The sequence below is a fragment of the Phytophthora cinnamomi genome (assembly GCF_018691715.1).
Source record: "Phytophthora cinnamomi strain GKB4 chromosome Unknown Contig24, whole genome shotgun sequence".
Lineage (NCBI taxonomy): Eukaryota > Oomycota > Peronosporomycetes > Peronosporales > Peronosporaceae > Phytophthora > Phytophthora cinnamomi.
Window position 1 is genome coordinate 180,571 of NW_027150957.1, and position 19,320 is coordinate 199,890.

Consider the following 19,320-nt stretch of genomic DNA (forward strand, 5'->3'; position numbering starts at 1 on the left):
CATTTTCGGTCCGCAAAGTAAGCCCCACGGGCCCAGCTGCAGTTGATGCTCGCTTCGTTCTGGTGCTATTTAGGCCCGCGATAGCATCCACGACGCTGTCTATCATTCTATACGCGGCGTCCCCGTCAAAAGACTCGCTAGGACACTGAGATTTATACAAGAAACAATCGGGATACTCTGAAATTGACAAGTGGTTCGCAAATGCGCGCCAAACAATCGACGTCGAATCAAATTTGTACGTCCATACTGTTGCGTTTACATTTCCGCTGTATGCATCTTCCTTGGTAGCTGCAAATACAGAATAATTCCACGATGTCCCAAAGCCCAGCACCTCATCCGGGTGTAGTGAAGGGTAATACTTTTCTAAGCTCGACACACCGAGACCACCGCGAAAAATGTCGGAGAATACCAACGCCAGTGACCCTACGCCAATGAAAAAACGCAACCACGAGAACGGTAGACCTTGTTTGAACACTTTATCACGCGCTACAACTTGTCGCGCGTGGTTTTGCTGGATGAGAGCCTCTGCAGTAGATTTCAACAGTCCAGCGCTTTCTAGATTTCTACCTTCCAAGTAGCGCGAAGCCCATCTCGAAAGAACCGTAGGCGTTCGGGCGCTGTCGCTGCCTCCTGCGGTGGATGCCGCCCTGCTACGAGACATTGTAGACCCAAATGATCGGTTTGCTACTGCGAGTGAAGTTATCACTGAGCTGCTAATTCCGTCCATCGTAGCATCGCAAGACGTGACAGACAACATTACTGATCTGTGTTCAGGTATTTATGGGCTCTGCACTACCTCAACAATTATTGTAGCAACTAATAGCAGGTCACCACCACGTGGATGAATTAAATAGCGCCTTATTGGCGACACACGGCTGTCATGGGACGAAGGTCGAGGTCAACAACGACTCCCTCTGCTCCTGGGTCGGGCTTGCGGTACATCGCTCGGGACTCTTGCATGACCTGACCCTCATTAATTCCCAGAACATCTTGCTCTTCAACTCCACAATAATACACGCTCCGCTTCTCGGAGTCCACTTGAGCTTGGCTAGATGAAAATAGGACGGGCTGTCCAAATTGCTCCGTCACCTTGTGCACCTTGCCGAAGCGACTGCTGGACCCATTTGCATCTGCTACCGGTGTCTTTCGTAGAGTTCCGGAAAACAAGTGCATATCGTCCAGGTAAATATCCACGTCTTTCACGCCTCGCTCTGGCGTCTTGCTGTAGTTCCAGAACTTGATCATCGACAGCACCACTGGAGTATCGAATCCGATGTACACGATGTTTCCTTGCTGGTTCCCTAGAGAACTTGCAAGCGGTGCCAGCCAGGAGTCATGTGCTTCCCACGTATTCTTATCAAGACCGCTTAGCAGATTGTTGGGCGTTCGTGTGTCTTGCTGTCGCCCACTTGAGTTGTCTAGCTCCGATACTGAGTAGGGTACAGCGGTGATAATCGATGGTTTGTCGATGATCCGAGCGCCAGCGAAATCGTACAGCTCAAAACCGTTCAGGCCAAGATAGTACGGATCACCCCATGTTGTCCAGCAAATGATTTTTAGCAAAAAGCCTTGAGGATATAGTGGAGCCTCATAGTCTTGTCGAATGATTGGCGTCTTGTATGTTCGAGTAATGAATGGATAACGAACACGCTCCGCGTACGTAGGTAGTTTCTCTTGGGTCCCAACTTCCTCAGAGAATCGCACGAGCTGCCCAAAGTCGAAATCAGCGACGCCCGGAGCTTTCCGAAGCAAGAAACCTGTCTCGTTCGGGGAAATGGCGACACCATCAAGCAATACAACTAGTTGCTTGGCACCACGGTAGGTGTCTTCTGGAGACTTATTGTAGTTCCAGATCCGAAGACCGTAAAAGTACTGGGCTGTTTTGAGCTCAATCCGCACTTCAGGCACGCTCCCAGCTTCCAATGGGACGAGCCACATGTGCGCGTCATCGCAAGTAGTAGCTTCGCCATCCACCAGCTACATCAACACAACAGCCTGGTCAATTTTTTAATATGAAATCAATGAAATATACTACATTGTACACGGAACTAGGCCTCACTTTGTCAATCGTTCGAGGATCGCCGACGTACCCTATCTAAACAACAACGAAGACACAATACGTTAGCTTAAGAGCGATGCAAACAACGATGAAGTAGAACTTACCGACGCCAAATCTCGCGGTGTAGCATCGACGTTGGAAACGTCTAGAGGGATCGGAGTCCCTCGCGAGCCGACCAGTACATCGACCTGAGTCAACCCGATGTAATTCTTGTCACCCCATGTGCTGTGAAGCTGCAGTGTGAGATGCCTACCACGCGGTAAGTTCTCATCGGAGCTCGCTTCGCCACCGCTACTTACAACTCCAACCCCATCACTCATTTTCAGCGCATCTGGCGATCGCTGTTGAGGCTCCTCGATAACCCAGGAATCGATCGAAGTCCTCACCATTGTACCTCGAGTTGCTAGCGAGCGAGTTGCCATCGTCATGGGTCGTCCATCGTTGCCGACACGAAGCTGATGTCTGTCATCCCTATCGCTTTCCTGGTTCTGTTCAACTGTGCGAGATCCAGCATCGGACGTACGTGGGCGTTGCAATTCCATTGAGCGATGCACCGTCGCAACAAATTCTCGGGTATCTTCGTCTTCACGCTGCTGTTCTTTAGCGAGGGTTCGCAAGGCCTCATCGTTCGCCTCGATAGCTTCCAGTATTGCGGCTTCTTGTGTGAATAGTATCACTTCATTGGAGATCTCCATGCTCTCGGCCCCTACCAGGCCTGGAGCCTGACGTATCTCGCCTTCAAAGATCATTTTCTCATAATCTTCGTTATCGGTTCGCTTGCTCTCACTCTCTGAAATCAGCTTAATTGGAGCTGATTCGTAAAGGATGAGGCGAGCCTCACGAACTCCGCGGCAAGTGTGCGTGCGTGACTTGTTGTAGTTCCATATTCGTACCATTGATACGGAGACCGAGACGTTCATTTCTAGCAAAACGTAGTGGGCCTGGCCTGGCGTGAAAGGTGCCAACCACATGTGAAAGTCGTCACATGTGAAGTTTACCCCGTCCACCAGGTTCTTGGCAACGCGTGGGTCGTCGCTGTTCTCTTCCAGCACATTGATGCTCTCCGGGCAAGCTGTCACCTGCTGACTTGGATTATTAAATTTCACCAACTCGCCGCGGTGATCAAAAATTTCTACTCCGTTGAGCCCGACGTAGTACGGGTCACCCCACGTGCTCAAAATCTCAATCTGCAGCCACTTACCATTCGGGAGAATCGGGATGTCCACGATCGCCCCAGTATTAGCCGTATCATTAGCAGTTTGTGAGGTATCAACAAAGCTTGGCTGAGATGGCGAATTCTTTAAGAGATCAGGGTACGATGACGGCCCAGCCGAAAACGTGGTCGCCATTGATCCTTGCCGCAGTTCCGTGAGTAGTGCAGAGGTTGTAAACGACGTGCGAGTAGTCGATATCTTGGATTTCGCTTCGAAATATCCATCCACCGCAGGTGAAGCTGTTTGCGCGCTGTCAGTAGGCTGCGGAAGTCGACTTCGGTTTGTTTTACTGAATTTTTCGAGACTATCCCAAGATGAGAGGGACGCCAGTGAAGGTATCGTCAGGTCCTGCTGATATCGGGGTTTCTCGTCAGGTACCGGGCTTGTTTGGGATTTAAACTCAGCTCGATCGATGTGTAACTCGTTCGTGGTCACGAATGTCGTGTTATCCATCGTATGTTCCGCACCGTGTACAGGTTTCCCTTGTCTCCGTCGACTAGTTAAACTGCCCGAGGATGGTTTTTCATCTGCCATCCACGCGTCAAGGTTGCTTGTGGATCGGCTGGTCATCGCTGTGCGATCTAATGCTGCTGAGGAAGCGTTCGAGCCTGTAAGCCACATTGGAGTACTTTCACTAGATTTCTCAGATATCCTTTCTGGATCAGCTTCTGATCGTTGCTGCGGTTTAATTGCCTCTATCCATTGAGAAGATTCCTTCACATCACTTCTATCTGCTACTGACGCGGAACTGTTTTCGATACGTGCAGTACGCGACGTCTTCCGCGCGCTACCAAGCAAATCAATCCACGTACAGGGGTTGTCGTCCGGGTCTCCAAAGGTTTCGGGTAAAGAACCCGTCCACACACATTTGCCTCTCACCAACACTTCGATGTCTCGTGTGCACGCTGTATGTTTTTTCTAAAGCACGAAAAACGCGGAGGTCAGCTCTAATATCGCGGCAAATTTCAAGAGACAGAATAAACTACGCACACTGTTGTAATTCCAAATACAGAGTTTGCTGGGGGCTGACAGTACTTCGAAACTAACAAGAAGGACACCTACAGCATAAGGGGTTATAGTCCGCAACAAAGCATCATCACCATCACAACACATAAGTGCAAGGTACCTGAATCCCCAAAACGCCCAAGCCACATGTCCTTCTCAACATTGGTTTGAACTACGCCATTGAAAAGCTTGTGCAAGCCGCGCACCATGTCGTTTGTTCTGGGTAGCGCTTTACCAGTAGGCTGGTCGAAAAGTTGTACCAATTCCAAATTAACGTTGAGCTCTTCGCCGTTGAGATCGTAAACGCAGATCTGTGTCAGTCCGACGACTCGAGTTTTACTCCAAGTTGAGAATAACTTTACGCGGATCTCGTAGCGCGATAAACTGGTAGCTGCCCTTGAACCAGAAAGATTGAGTTTTGGGACAACAGCGATGGGATTCAACTGTAATTTTGAGTCTGGTAGGGCCTTTGGAGGATCAATTTCGCTGGTTTCTCGAATAGCTGCTGCCTGGAGCTCGCTTTTAGCATCAGCAGCATATAATCCCTCATCCATTGGGAAATCTTCACGAGCTTTCTTGCCTTTCGACTTGGCCTCTAGTTTAGTTACCGGGACGGCTTTATCATCCACAGCGGCTGGAGCATTGATCACTTCATATGATTTTCCTGCTAAGACAAGATCATTGAGTGCGGTGTCAGCGCTAGCCGCCTCTTCCTGGAGTGCGCGTAGCTTAGCAAGGCGCTCCTGTCGCTTGACTTCCATTAGGCGTTCAATCTCCCGCTCTTCATCCTCCAACTGCCTCATCATCTTAGCGCGACGCTCTTCCGCTTCCTTTAGAATTCGCTGTTTTACTTCTCGCTCCCGTTCAAGGCGCTCTTTCATCTCGTTGGCGTACTGATCCTCCCATCGTAGCTGCTCTTCCAGTAGATTCTTTAACGGCGCCACGGTCGGAACGTCGGGAGCACTAGAAGCAGCTCCGCCTGAGTCATCAACAGCATGTTCAACAGCCCGTTTTGCTTCTGCAGGCGCGTTCAGCGTCGACGCGATCTCCTTCCAAATGGCAGGGTCGCCAATCGAGCTCTGCAACACCTTGACGTCGCTCTCGTCTTGCTCGCTCGACTGGAACTTCTGAAGCACATCGACCAACGCTCTCTGCTTCGTTCGAGAAAGGTGCTGGATAATCCCAACCAGCTCTTTCGTCGTTCTGGATAAATCGACAGGAGAGCCACAGCTCGAAGTGTTCTGCTCTGCTGCCGTCGGCTTCACGCCGTCATCACCCTCCGCCTCCTCGTCGAAGTCTTCGACCACCAGCTCTTGTCTCTTTGCGCTCTCCCTCTCGTCTTCGTCGTCTTCAAACTCCTCGAACGACTCCTCCAAGTAGCTCTCCTCTTCGTCCACTTCTGTGTCTTCAGCCTGCGCTCCTCCTTTCTGCTCGCTCTTCACCTCCTCCTCCTCCCGCGTCGTCAGCCGAAACAGCGGCACTCCGTCCTGATGCTCCACCGCGACCCCCATCGGAGCTTGCGGTCGGTTCCATTTGGCGCGTCGGACGCGGTTCTCCGCGTCCGAGCTCGGGCCAAAGTTGAGCGTCGTCGACGGGGCCGACCTGCACTTGGAGAGCTTAGCCTCGTCTCGCCTTGTCGCCAACTTGGTCGGCAGCACGGTCGTGGCCGACCTGGAGTTTCGGGAGGACAAGGAGGACGTCGCAGTGGCCTGGGCGGCCGCGCCTCTCGCCGGCACGTTGAACGCCGTCACGAAGGCCTCCTCCCGCTCCTGCAGCCGGTCGCTCCGCTTCGACGCGGCGGCCAGGCGCTTCTTGACGCGGTTGCGCTCCTCCAGCACCTTGATGTACTGCAGCTGCTTGGTGAGCACGGGGTCCGCCTTCGCCTCGGCGCTTGAGGCCGAGCCGCTGTCCGCTCGGGACGGGTGGAAGTCCTGCTGCTTGTCCCAACGCTTGCGCTCCGCCATCCTTCTCGAGAATCTCGACCAAGGAGGACCAAGATCGCTTTGGGGATATAGGGTCGTGCTTCACGGCGACCAGACCAACCGTCACGAGTCCCAACCAACGTCCTTTCGAGGACCTCTGGTCATGGTGACCACGGTCTCCGCTAACTCAGAGCAGAGCAGGGCCGGCATGATGCTGATCGTGGCTGAGACGGGAGCGCCGTCGTGTGCAAGCATACATTCGGGCATGGTCTACATGCATTCCGGAGGGGTATCGCTGCAACGCGGTCACAAACTGTGGGCCACGCGCCTTCACTTCATCGCCGCTTCCACGCTTCGACTGCTGTCAAGCGTCTCGCCATTCGCGAATTCGCCGCATCCGAGTCGAACCTTCCCCCCCTGCGCATTCAACCGAGTTCCGATGAAGTTCCTCAAGACTCTGTTCCGCAAGACCCCTCGCGACAGCGCCGACCAAGCCAGCAACGGCGCGGTGACGGGGACGCTGCCGCCGATCGACCTGGCCCGCACGACCCGCCCCGTTAAAAGCGCAGGCAGCGGAGAGAAGAAGCCAAGGGCGGCGAAGCTCACGCTGTACATGCTGCTCTCGGACATGTAAACCACGACTCGAAGGGTCCGCCGACACCGCCCGCCGCGCGGACAAATACTACAACCAAATCGATGAAGCCTAATTAACTGCAACAATGCACTTGCCTGTTCTGAAGATGTTGCTCTCGTTCATGGCTCACTCAAATTCGCCCCAGAAGCGGAAGTCCGCATTATCTATCCTAGGAAAGTAGCAATGGACAGGTCTGGCAACAAGTTGCGATCGGGTCCGCAGGGGGTCGAGCGGCACCGTCGAAAACTGCGGACTGTTCTCGATGAATTCCAAATAGTCGGGAGCGCCCGGCCTCACGACGTTGTCCGCAGCGATAATCGAGCCCGGAGCCAACGTCCCGCTACCGATGATCAACTTCAGGTCCGATAGGTACACGGACTTCTCGTGGTCAATGAAGTACAGCTACGGAAATCCCAACAACAATGTCAGATATCGGGAAACCACTATCACTATACCCACAGAAACACACAGCACTTACATCGACATTCTTGCCACGAAGCGCCTCGTACTGCTCCGAGAACTCGCCAACATACACCGTCACTTGGTTCGTCAACCCCGCCAACTCCACCATCTCACGCACGCGAGCCGCAAACACCGGAGAGTACTCGAACGAGTAGTAGTGCGAGTCCGGGTCCGCAACCTCACGCTGCAGACTCGCGAAGCGGACGGTGCTGTAGCCAGTATAAGCGCCGAGCTCCGCCATGACGGCGGGCTTCTTCTTGCGGATCTCCTCGTCGATGACTGCGCCCTTCACCGGACCAATGTTCATCATGTGGTTGGTGGATGCGAACTCATCGATGGTTGCGATCACAGAGGCCGGGTTGCCGGCTTCTGCGTGCTGCTTCACGTACTCCAGACATTTGGCCGACCTGCACAGTTAACGTATTTAAAAGCAACACCGTCAGCACAAATAATAGTAGGATTGCCAACTTGGTGACGCATGCGCCTTCCATCAAGTCTTCAAACTCTTCTCGTGTCATGACATGGTCATTCTTTGAGCTCATCGTGGTAGACTTGGACGTGTGAGTGAGTACGGTATTGATACTGGCGCTGCAGATTAACAAGTGAATCTCGTGTCGCCACGTGCTCCACACCTCAGGAACGTGGAACAGGGCTACCCTTCAATATGACTGCGGCCACGTTTCGATACCCTGTTATTTTGGTTAGCTATGGTGCAAAATAAATACAGTGTGAATACCAGAAAGATCCCCTTTGATTTGATACCAGTGTAATCACTATCGCAAACGTACCCTAAAGCATTCGGAGGGGTAGCGCTGTAGTCGTTTAATGTGAAGTCGATGCGTGCAAGAACCTCCCGCAACTGTAGCTTTGCCTTCAACCAGGTGCCGTGAACAAGTGGTGAGTCCCCCCTTCTTGCTTCTTGCTTACCGAACCTCACAAATGAAATGCTTAGGAACTAAAATTGCCATTTCGCCAAATTGGCCCAATTCTTTCTGAAAAAAAATGCTGTTTCTTAACATTAAAAAGCGGTTTGAAACCAAGTCTAACATTAGGTTTTGTACGCAGCTACAACCTTGCTTCCTCATTTCGCGGCCACGATGAAGAAGTTCCTGCTCCTAAATGACTTGAACGCGAGCTGGATCAAGGCGCAAGAAACACGTGCTAAGAAGAACGCTTTGATCGGCAAGAAAATTGACCTTGTGTGGGACGCAGCTTCCCCACACACTTGTCAAAAGGTTATTGAGTATGTGAGCGAGAAGGGTCCTGTGTATGAGTTTATCCCCGCCGGATTGACTTTCATCATGCAGATTTGTGACTTGGACGCCAATCGCCCTTTGAAAGCTGCAGTTAGTAAGAAATTCCTGCAGTGAAAAATCTCTCAGAGAATTCCACCTGGTGGAAAGCACCAAATTGATTGCGTGCAGGTGATTCACTGGGTAGAAGAGGCCGTTTCCGCCGTGAACAAGACTCAGAACTCTGACAGAATAATCGAGTACTTGTTCAACAAACTCGGACAAGATCCTACCATTAACTCTTCCAAGAACACCTGAGCCAATTACAAGAAAGCGTAGTATACAGCTCTCTTCTACTGAACCAAACGGCTGAATCGTTCGACTAAGGAGCGCATCCGCACATTTACATTTGAAATTACGTAGCTGAATCTTAAAGAAAAAACATATTAGCAAGCTGAGAGCACCTCTTAAAACGTTAAGAAAAATGCCATTCATGATTTCTTCAAAGCGTTTCATTTGTGACTGCCTGTGCCGTATGGCCCAATCGTACGACCCATACATGTACAAGCTGTTGGATTCACTCGGCTTGCCAGTTCCGTGGCTAACACTGACCTGACGTTATGACAACAATCGTGCTAAAGCTCGCCCTCAAGTTTGAGGAACAGTACGGTTTCCATATTGTATACTTCAGAAGTAATACGGTTCCATATTGTTCCCCAAGATTGAGGTCGAACTTGAGGTTCACGATTGATGTCATAACGTTGATATTATAGTTGACACTGCGCTTCCCACTGCTATGGTAAAATCCACAAACATGTCTGCGGAGTACACTAGTCGGCACTATTCATTGTAGTTATGGTAGCGATGAAAACGAACCCAAAAGCGATTCAGCCAATAACTCGTGCATGTCCAACAAAACCATAAATCTGCAACGTCTTAGCGAAATGACGAGATCTTTAAAGCGCAAGGCGTGCAATTTGGTCGACGCATAACTTCCACCAACAGTCTATGCCATTGCCTTAGCCGCTGAAAGTAGCGATCGATAAGTCCGGCAACAATTTGCCGTCGTGTCCACAGAGAACCGTGTGACGCACCGTCGAAAACTGCGGACTGTTCTCGATGAATTCCAAATAGTCGGGAGCGCCCGGCCTCACGACGTTGTCCGCAGCGATAATCGAGCCCGGAGCCAACGTCCCGCTACCGATGATCAACTTCAGGTCCGACAGGTACACGGACTTCTCGTGGTCAATGAAGTACAGCTACGGAAATCCCAACAACAATTTCAATGTCAGATATCGGGAAACTACTATCACTATACCCACAGAAACACACAGCACTTACATCGACATTCTTGCCACGAAGCGCCTCGTACTGCTCCGAGAACTCGCCGACATACACCGTCACCTGGTTCGTCAACCCCGCCAGCTCCACCATCTCACGCACGCGAGCCGCAAACACCGGAGAGTACTCGAACGAGTAGTAGTGCGAGTCCGGGCCCGCAACCTCACGCTGCAGACTCGCGAAGCGCACGGTGCTGTAGCCCGTGTAAGCGCCGAGCTCCGCCATGACGGCGGGCTTCTTCTTGCGGATCTCCTCGTCGATGACTGCGCCCTTCACCGGACCAATGTTCATCATGTGGTTGGTGGATGCGAACTCATCGATGGTTGCGATCACAGAGGCCGGGTTGCCTGCTTCTGCGTGCTGCTTCACGTACTCCAGACACTTGGCAGAGCTGTGACACGTAACCCAATGGGAAGAAGTGAGTTCGACAGTATTGACATATTGACGTAACCAGCGTAATGCCCGCACTTCTCGTCTGCCCAGCGGTCCATCTCCTCCTTAGTCGGCCTGCGGCCTAGTCCCCAGGGGTCGGCATGGTTTGGTGCTGAGCTCATCTTGAGGAACTTGAGTGACGTGTGCTTGTTTCGGCGCAAATGCGTGAATGAGTCTCGAGCGGCACGTGCTCTGGTCCGATGAGGAACAAAACCGAGGGGAATCTGCTTGCAGTGCCAAGAGCATCATCAAATTCTCAAAATCAAACGAAGAGATTACGGTACAGGTTCATCTGCAGTAGAATGATTGTACATGTGATCCGCACTCGGTGCTGGATTCTCTTGCGTGCAGACACGGGTAATTGCAACGAGCACTGTGTTTGTATTTGTCTCTTGGGTTGACGGCGTCTACCGTATGTATCAATTGCCATGCTCAAGTCGAGTGGTTGGACCTGGTGAGCATGTACAGGTACTGGTCGACCAGTAAATCAGCGTTGAATACGTGGGGCGAGGCTAATGTGTCCAAGTGTACGGCGTCAAACCCGTACAACTGCTTCGCCTTCGTGAAGAAGGACAAATCGTTTTGCTCGTGGCCTGGCACGTGGTGTGCGAAGCTCACGAATACCTGTTCCAGCCAAAATATGACACACAGCAACAACCAACCGACCACATCGTTAAAAGTGATAAGGATTTCACGGACGAAGAGACCTCCTCGCTTACCTTTCCTTCTGGCGCCAGACACGCGTCGATGGACTTGAGCAAATCCCCGTGCTGAATAACAAGAAGTCAGAGTGAGCACGCTCTATGAGTTATCTCGCCTTACTCCGCATGCACACGCAGCAAGTACCAAAACTCACCAAGTGATGCAGCCACAGACACTCTGCCACGACAGCCACGTCGAATCGATTCTTCGTCGAGTGCTCGACACCATCAGCCGTTTCGGCCACTGAGTCTTCACTCTCTTTGCCAACCGCATCGAAAGATCTCGGCGTTGACTCTGAAGCATCGAGGCATTTCAGCACCCCCGTCGTGTCGCTGCCCCACAGGTGTCCTCGCACTTCGCGTCTCCCACTACCCAGCAGGTGCTCGTTGCGCTTAATATTCGTCTCTATGTTCTCCAGCAACAGGTCGTTCGGGTAGTCTACAGTGAAAAGCGCATCGATTGAGTCAAACGAGCAGCCACCTCAACCCGAAACAGCTTCACCCACCCGTCATCACCGCCACCTCCGCTCCGAAGTGCAGCGCCACGAGCGACGGCAGGGCTCTACAGCAGTAAGAAAAAAACGGTCAACACTCTTCTCCCCCCTTTGAGTTCGCTCGACAGCCACTTACGACGCCGCGCCAAACTCCACGACACTCCGGCCCTTCACCAGCTCCGGGTGCTTGGCGAAGTGCATGGCGATGAACCTCTGCGTTGCAATTGCAGGTGGCAGTTCTAGTGAAGAAGGGAAATTGCATTGAGTTTTCTAGGCGGTGACAACACGCACGGCTCCGTTCCAGACGGCGCAGGCGAAGAGCGAGCCGGGGATCCCGCCGTCGTCGTCGGCCACGGAGATGCGGAAGCGCGGCGCCGACTCCCCCACGTCCAGCTCCTGCACGAAGTCCTCCGGGTCGTAGCCGTTGTCCTCGCCGTTCTGCAGGAAGAGCGCTCCCACCACGTTGTCCTCGTCCATCGCGATACCAGTAGATTTGAGGAGCAATGACACGCATCGACGGTTACCAGAATTGTAACTGCCACTGTGGACCACACCATAATATTTACAATTTACCAGAATTTTATTAATAAACTTCTGATACAAAACCCAACTATTGAATTTAAAAAAGACACCGATAATAATTTATTTTGCGCAGTTATCGCGTCCCCGAGAACCCCGTCACCTTGGCTCACCACTCTCCGCTGCAGCCACGGCCTCACCTACTAGTTTGGAAGCACTGATGATCCGCTGCAACTGCTCTGCGAGCAGCGCAACCTGCTCCTGCTGGTGGTTACTTCTGCCTTCACCACCCTCCCGAACCTGCTGGGCTGCTACCAACTCAACTCTGGCCAGAACCCCGTAGTAAAAGTCCACTTCTCCCCTCAGACTCAGGACCTTGAGCCTCAACCTCGCGTTGTCCCGCAGCAAGTCCTCCTCTAGGCACTGGGCCACCTCCACCTGACGCTGTAACCCCTCCGCGTAACCCGCGTACCCCTCGTCTTCCTTTGGCTCTGGCACCGCTTCCACGACGTGTGCGGCGCTAGGAACCTCTTTAGTAGGACTCGCAGTCTCTTGTTGCGTACTGGGCTGCGTGGAGCTGAGTCTGATGCGCTTGGGGGGCGGCAGCGAGCTCGAAGCGGGGCCGTCTGCTGCCTCGAGTAACCTTTTCTTCACGTCCTTGGCTCTCGACGCCCAGTGGGTCTCTCGTGGCCGCACCAACTTGGTCGGAGTGCGGATCTTCGTGGGAGAACGCATGCCAGTCGGCGGTACGGGTGGGGCCTTGGCGGGCGAGCTACAGGCCCGCGAAGACGACACCTGGTCCGTCATTTCGGTCAGTTTTATTCCGCGTTGTATTTGAATTGAAAAGCGAAATGTGCGCACATTTCATTTAAATTATTTTTATTTTTAATAACAATTACGTTTAACTAAAAAAAACAAATAGCCAAAATGGTACGAGAAGTGCGAACACCAACGGGTTTGTCTAGTAGAAGATGAAGCTGGTCCGAAAAGGCCCCTGCGATGCTGGTCAGCTGGTTGATAGCAAATTGACGTGTACTAAATGCAGCAAAACGCGGACCTTGCACACTTCGATGAGAACTAAACTGACTATTAGTGTCACGCACATCCATTCCCAGCAAAAACATGAAATCATTCTTGTGAAGTTGTATCCACAGGATAGACTGGTCATGCCTCCCACGCTGCTAGCATCGGATTCGATAGATAGCCAACTCTGGAGGGATCTCATATCAATGCAACGGCAGTTATAGCCAACACTCATGTTTCAAGTTGCCTCCCACTACTTGCCTACGCCCACATGCTTGAAGAAAGATAGACTCAACGCCATGAGTATCATGCCCGCGAGTCCACCGTTGGAGACGAGGTGGATGCGGCCATTGGCGTACGTGTAAGCAGTAGGGAAGATCTCCTTCATCGTGATAGTCGACATCATCCCTGCAACGACGCCGTACAGCGCTGCTTGGTCGAAGGCGCCAACATCCTTACCCACGACACCGAAAGCGATGAATGCTCCGACATGTTCGGCAACGGCAGCTATGATACACCACATGATGCCCTTCCACTTGCTGCCAGTCGCAAAATACACGGGCGCTGCGACAGCGACGCCCTCGGCCATGTTGTGAAGACCGACGCCGATGGCCATGGGCAGTCCGAACGCGGGGTCGTCTAGTCCAGCCGTGAACGTGGCCATCCCGGACGGGATGTTGTGGAGCGCAATGGCGATGCCGCTGAGGATACCCATTCGCTGCAGTTTCTCCTTGGCAGCTTCGTCCATTTTTACAAAGCCTTGATCTCGTGGCGACTCCAGCAGCACGCTATCCTGGATGCTGCCTCGGAGGGATCCCTGCAACTCGCTGTTGTTGGCGAGCTGTTTGGGAGTCTCGGGATCGACCCCCGGGGTGAGTTTCTGCACCACCAAGTCCACCAAGTAGACGATCATGATCCCAACGCCCAGACATAGCGTAGCGGCAACCCACGTCTGGCCGTCGAGGACGTCACTACTGCTGACGTCGTTCTGGAAGGCTTGATTGAACTCGAGCACTGAGAATGCGAAGAGGAGAACGAGTGACATGAACACAGTGACCCCGCCCGATATGCTGAGCGTCGTCGACAACGCCATGGGGGTGGCCAGCCGGAGGGTTCGCGGACTGCAGATGACCAACCCACCGACAACGGTGGCGAGCGCTGCCGCGATGTTGAGCTGAAATGCCGTCGTGATATACTTGTCGCCCGAGGTCATACTTGGGGATGTTGCTGTTGAACAATCTTGGTCTCGTACGAGTCACAGGGGAGCCCCAGCAAGAAACCTTTGCCTCTGATAGAGCTTTCTTGAATGGGCGAAGCGGCCATCAGGCTCCAGTCCAGCTCAACCCGTGAGCACGAGCGCAGACGTCTATCGCCTCATCGAAATCGCGTGCCGTCCACACGTATCCACCCTGATGTACTAACTAAAGGAGCAGTGGTAATACTCGTCAGCTGGACTTGAGGCTGGTTGATTCAAGTGGCGCGATAGGACCAGCGTAAGCGCTATACCCAAAATACTTGGATCGTCATGTCTTCTTTCTCGTTTAGTCTCATCGTCGTTATAACTCCGTAACTACTTGCTGTAACGTGTTCCACAGCTTGGTCGTGCGGGTGAACAACGATCCGCAGGTTATGAAAACCTCTCTGTTTGCACGGTAGATACGCATTTAACGCTTGCTTGGTGGCGACTAATGAATGGATTGAGTGAGCTCGTGTTCATTAGCCGTATATAAGGGCCTAGACAAGCATGTCAAGCAACTTCGGTGCAGCATCGACTTCGGATCTAACCTTTCATCGCCTTTTACAGCAAATGGGCGCACATTTGCCAAGTTGAGGACTTCTAGAAAACACCTATGATATATGTTATCGTTTGGGCAATAAAAAACCTGTCCGGCCATTTTTTCGTGAGTATCACGGTGATATCTTGCCCGCAACTGGCCACTAGGTGGGTTCGGAAAGTCCGCCTATTAGCTCCCGCGTAGAGAGCAGCACGAGCTAAGAGCCTTGAGGTGTTCAAAAGCTTCCTGACAGCGAGGACTCGTCTTTTCTTCCTGGTGATGACATGGTAGGCAGGAGGGGCGTGGTAAGCACCGGAACCACTATCCTCTGATCTTCACGCAAAAATGAGTAATGGTCAGAGCAATGGGGCAATACGTCGATCCATGCCGATGCTTCAGACCCAATAAAACGCCGCCTATCAACCTCGCGTCCAGGAAACCGGCAAAACCCAACTCCAACATTCTGCGTGACGGAAAACGGATCTTTTTCAGCAATTAGGACTGGTTGATTAATTTTTATACAACAGTAATATTTATTTTTATCTGTCACCGCATAACTCTCACTCATGATTGGCCGAAAAGCGGGGCCAAATTCAACCAATGAAAAAAATGACTCGCCGTCCCGTTAAAACTGTCCCCAAAACCTGCCCACCAACCGTCACTAGGGTATTAAATACTGCAGACGCAGACGATGGCCGAGACGGAGGCGGCGCCGCTGCTCTGGTGCAACGACGAGCTCAACGTGGCCACGCGCCGCGGCCGCGTGGTGCGCCGCGTGAAGGAGCGCTACCTGCGCGACGACCTGAGCTGCGCGCTGCCTGGCTGCGCGCTGTGCAGCGCCGACGACGACGCGAGCGCGGCCACGCACGTGCTGGGCACGACCAAGACGCTGCTGGGCGAGGCGCCGCGCGGCGGCGCGTACCTGCTGCCGTCCATGCGGACGGTGCTGCTGCAGATGGACGCTTTGGAGTTCTCGGTCAAGCACAAGAAGAAGAGGACGCAGGTGGACACCGCCGAGGTCTTCGCGGACGTCCTCGTGCTGGAGACGGTCTGGGAGTTTGTCAAGCGTCAAGACCTGGGCGTCTACAACCGCCTCCGAGCGTTACTGATGAACGCCGACCGCCGTTTCGTGGTGTTCGCGAACGAACACCACCGGTCCACCTTTGTCCAGAAGAAACAGATGTTGCCCAATGGGTACACACAGGAGGGCACTTTGGAGGACACTTTGTCCAGGGAGACCGAGACGGACCGCAACGAGCGCGCCGTGGCCGCCGCCTGGCGCTGGTACGCCGACCACCTCCAGCAGCTGCAGCGCCGCCAAGTGCGCGTGCAGTTCCTGGCCAACGACGCCGAGGACCTCCAGCACGCCGAGCAGTACGGCGTCACCGGGGGCGTGACCATAGCCGACTTCTTGAAGCCTGTGGCGCCGCAGCACCCGGAGCTGCTGGACCTGCTGTCCGCCTCCGCCGCGGAGGAGAAGCAGCTCACGGCCGAGGGCGTGAGCAGCACGGCCGGACGCGGAGGCAGGAAGAAACTCTACCCGGAGCACCTGCCCGCGGCGGAGCTGCTGGCGGGCATCAAGAACAAGCGCTTCTTCAAGGGTACGATCCGCTGCAACCGCGACCACTGGCTCGAGTGCCACGTGTTGATTCACGGCGCCAACGGAGTGAAGATCCCCGTGCTGCTACAGGGCCGCGAGCACATCAACCGCGCTATCGATGGCGATCTCGTCGCCATTCAACTGTTGCCGAAGGACCAGTGGAAGAAGCCGTCCGACTCGTTTGCTGCTAATGGCACGGCAGCTGCGGAAGCGGCGGAGGAGGCGGATGACGATAAGGACGTGCAGCCGGAACCCGCCGGCGTCGCGGAGCCCACCGTGTCGCTGGAGCAGGTGGCGCTTGTGCAGAGCGATGCCTCGCAGAACGCCAAGCCGGCAGGGCGTGTCGTTGGCATCATTCAGCGCAATTGGCGCAAGTTTTGCGGATCGCTGGAGCCCCCTCGTGATGGCGCGACGCTCAACGCATCCGGTAGCTGCCTTGTGGTGCCCGTGGACCGGAAAGTGCCGAAGATCAAGATCCAGACTCGCCAGCAGGAGGCGCTTATGGACAAGCGAGTTCTGGTGGCCATTGACTCGTGGCCTGCGGACAGCAAGTTCCCTCTGGGTCACTACGTGCGTACGCTCGGTGTCATTGGTGACAAGGAGACGGAGACGAACGTGTTGCTGATTGAGCACGACATCCCGTGTGATCAGTTTAGCGACGAGGTGATGCGCTGTCTGCCGCCAGAGGACTGGAAGATCACCCCCGAGAACTCGGCAGGTCGTCGTGATCTGCGTGACTTGCCTGTCATGAGTATCGACCCTCCAAACTGTAAGGATATTGATGACGCATTGCACGCCAAGCTTCTTCCCAATGGAAACCTGCAAGTGGGTGTCCACATTGCTGATGTGACGCACTTTGTCGCCCCTGGCAGTCCTCTTGACGAAGAAGCTGCTGATCGCGGCACATCAACGTACCTTGTGGATCGCCGTCTCGATATGCTGCCGGGTCTGCTGACCACCAAGCTTTGCTCGCTTACGGATGTGGAAGATCATTTTGCGTTTAGCGTGCTGTGGGAGCTGAAGCTTGTTGGCGACAACGATGTGCAGGTCGTTGACGTGTCCTTTTGCAAGAGTCTCATCCGCTCCGTGGCTTCACTGTCCTATCAGCAGGCGCAGGAGTTCTTGGACGACCCCAACGCCGGAGGCGTATATGGTCTAGACACCAAACCGAAGAAGAAGAAAAAGGGTGAGAGCGAGAAGGAGTTCGAGCGGCGGCAGTTGCTGGGAAGTGGCATCAAGACACTAAATGTAATTGCTAGACGGCTTCGAGCCAAGCGTATCGAGGCAGGTGCACTGACGCTAGCTTCGCCAGAAGTTCGCTTCGTGCTTGACACAGAGACCCAGAACCCGTTGGACGTCCAGATGTACACCCTGCGCGATACCAACGCACTCGTCGAAGAGTTTATGCTACTTGCCAACATTACGGTTGCCAAGAAGATCGTGCGTCACTTCCCAACCTTCTCCATGCTCCGTCGGCATCCGGCACCTTCCAAGCGTCAGTTCGATCTGCTTTGCAGTCAGGCCAAGGCGGTTGGTGTGGAGCTGCACGTGGACACATCCAAACAGCTGCAAGACTCGCTGGATGCTGCCGACATACTGGCGCGTGAGGAAGCTGAAGGCAACAACAAGGGGAAGCGGAAACATGGAAACAAGGCGAACCCGTACTTTAACAAGTTGCTCCGCATCATGACTACCCGCTGCATGATGCCGGCCAGCTACTTTAGCTCGGGTGAGGTTGCTCCTCCCGAGTTCCACCACTACGGACTGGCAGCCCCGATCTACACGCACTTTACGTCGCCGATCCGTCGTTACGCTGATGTGGTGGTGCACCGCCTGTTGGCTGCTGCCATCGGTGTGGCACCACTCCCGAGCTACCTCGAGAACAAGTCGCACCTGCACGAGATTAGTGACCAGCTCAACCGGCGCCACCACGCAGCTCAGCTGGCTGGCCGAGCGTCAGTGACATTGCACACGGTGCTATACTTCCAGCAGTACCCTACCCGTACGGACGCCGTCATCACGAAGGTCAAGAACAATGGTGTAGCTGTACTGTTGCCGCGCTTCGGCATTGAAGGCATGATCTTCCTATGCGAGAAGGACGAGCAGGAGGACGAGGACGTCGTGCGGTATGATGCCAACCGCCACTCGCTCACTCTGGTACAGAAGAACAACCGCACTCTGCAGGTCTTTGACCGTGTGCGTGTCAAGGTCTACGTGGCGCTCACTTTCGGCAACCGCCAGGAGCTCAAGATGGACTTGCTGGATGAAGACGACGACGAAGACGACGATAGCAAGGAAGACGAGGCTCAGAAGGAGGCCGAAGCCAACCTGCGCGCAGCTCGCAAGAAACGCAAGGTGGCTGCATAAGTGTCACCAGAGCCCCAATAGTACGTACATATCCTGAAAGTTTGTTATCTTTCATTGTGTAGAATGTGCTGTGTTTGTGGAATGTTAACTTACTAGCAGTGTCAAGCTCACGGGACAGTGGTTCCGTCTAGCACTCGAAGTGGAGGGACAGATCCATGCTTTCATAAGCACAGAAAGCGAGTCAGTGACATCAATTTGCATTTACATGCAGAGTGTGAAGATTGGGCAGTACCTTGGTGGACGGTGTTGAGTATGAAGATGAGAGCGAGACTGCCGACCAGCTTGCTTTGCACGCTCATCCAGTACTTCGAAAGCGAGTTGGTGAAATGTTGACACTCCGTACTTGGCGCGCACAAGGATGCACATGAAGGCCAGCATTAACGCTTCGAACGTGGCGTACACACCGCAATTCGTCGCCGCCACCCAGAAGCTATCTTCAGCCAACCCGATGAAGTTCAAGTTGTACTTGGCGTACGGCATGCGGTAAAGCACAATGGTGTACAACCCATACAAAACGGAGCAAACAACTCGGCGTACTCG

General features: G+C 53.6%; 6 protein-coding genes across 6 annotated transcripts; 2 read left to right on the plus strand and 4 right to left on the minus strand.

Moving 5' to 3' along the window:
- Positions 1 to 858: 858 nt before the first annotated feature.
- IUM83_15217 (uncharacterized protein) lies at positions 859 to 6,242 on the minus strand (the record flags this gene model as incomplete). The annotated part of the gene is made up of 7 exons (XM_067940019.1): positions 859 to 1,977; positions 2,060 to 2,095; positions 2,164 to 2,292; positions 2,359 to 3,342; positions 4,153 to 4,191; positions 4,264 to 4,331; positions 4,400 to 6,242. The coding sequence occupies 7 exons, from the start codon at positions 6,240 to 6,242 to the stop codon at positions 859 to 861; spliced, it is 4,218 nt and encodes a 1,405-aa protein (XP_067794562.1).
- Positions 6,243 to 6,363: 121 nt separating this feature from the next.
- Positions 6,364 to 6,834, plus strand: IUM83_15218 (putative catechol O-methyltransferase; the record flags this gene model as incomplete). Its single annotated transcript, XM_067940020.1, has 1 exon — positions 6,364 to 6,834. The coding sequence occupies one exon, from the start codon at positions 6,364 to 6,366 to the stop codon at positions 6,832 to 6,834; it is 471 nt and encodes a 156-aa protein (XP_067794565.1).
- A 126-nt stretch (positions 6,835 to 6,960) lies between these two features.
- Positions 6,961 to 11,973, minus strand: IUM83_15219 (putative methyltransferase; the record flags this gene model as incomplete). The annotated part of the gene is made up of 12 exons (XM_067940021.1): positions 6,961 to 7,236; positions 7,313 to 7,703; positions 8,085 to 8,167; positions 9,623 to 9,787; positions 9,870 to 10,260; positions 10,338 to 10,493; positions 10,753 to 10,925; positions 11,021 to 11,071; positions 11,158 to 11,441; positions 11,509 to 11,564; positions 11,633 to 11,709; positions 11,788 to 11,973. 12 exons carry the CDS (start codon positions 11,971 to 11,973, stop codon positions 6,961 to 6,963), a joined length of 2,289 nt encoding a protein of 762 aa, XP_067794564.1.
- Positions 11,974 to 12,174: 201 nt separating this feature from the next.
- On the minus strand, positions 12,175 to 12,822 carry IUM83_15220 (STI1 protein; the record flags this gene model as incomplete). The annotated part of the gene is made up of 1 exon (XM_067940022.1): positions 12,175 to 12,822. One exon carries the CDS (start codon positions 12,820 to 12,822, stop codon positions 12,175 to 12,177), a length of 648 nt encoding a protein of 215 aa, XP_067794473.1.
- A 469-nt stretch (positions 12,823 to 13,291) lies between these two features.
- Positions 13,292 to 14,251, minus strand: IUM83_15221 (Zinc (Zn2)-Iron (Fe2) Permease (ZIP) Family; the record flags this gene model as incomplete). Its single annotated transcript, XM_067940023.1, has 1 exon — positions 13,292 to 14,251. The coding sequence occupies one exon, from the start codon at positions 14,249 to 14,251 to the stop codon at positions 13,292 to 13,294; it is 960 nt and encodes a 319-aa protein (XP_067794474.1).
- Positions 14,252 to 15,504: 1,253 nt separating this feature from the next.
- On the plus strand, positions 15,505 to 18,780 carry IUM83_15222 (putative exosome complex exonuclease RRP44; the record flags this gene model as incomplete). Its single annotated transcript, XM_067940024.1, has 1 exon — positions 15,505 to 18,780. One exon carries the CDS (start codon positions 15,505 to 15,507, stop codon positions 18,778 to 18,780), a length of 3,276 nt encoding a protein of 1,091 aa, XP_067794494.1.
- Positions 18,781 to 19,320: the final 540 nt, after the last annotated feature.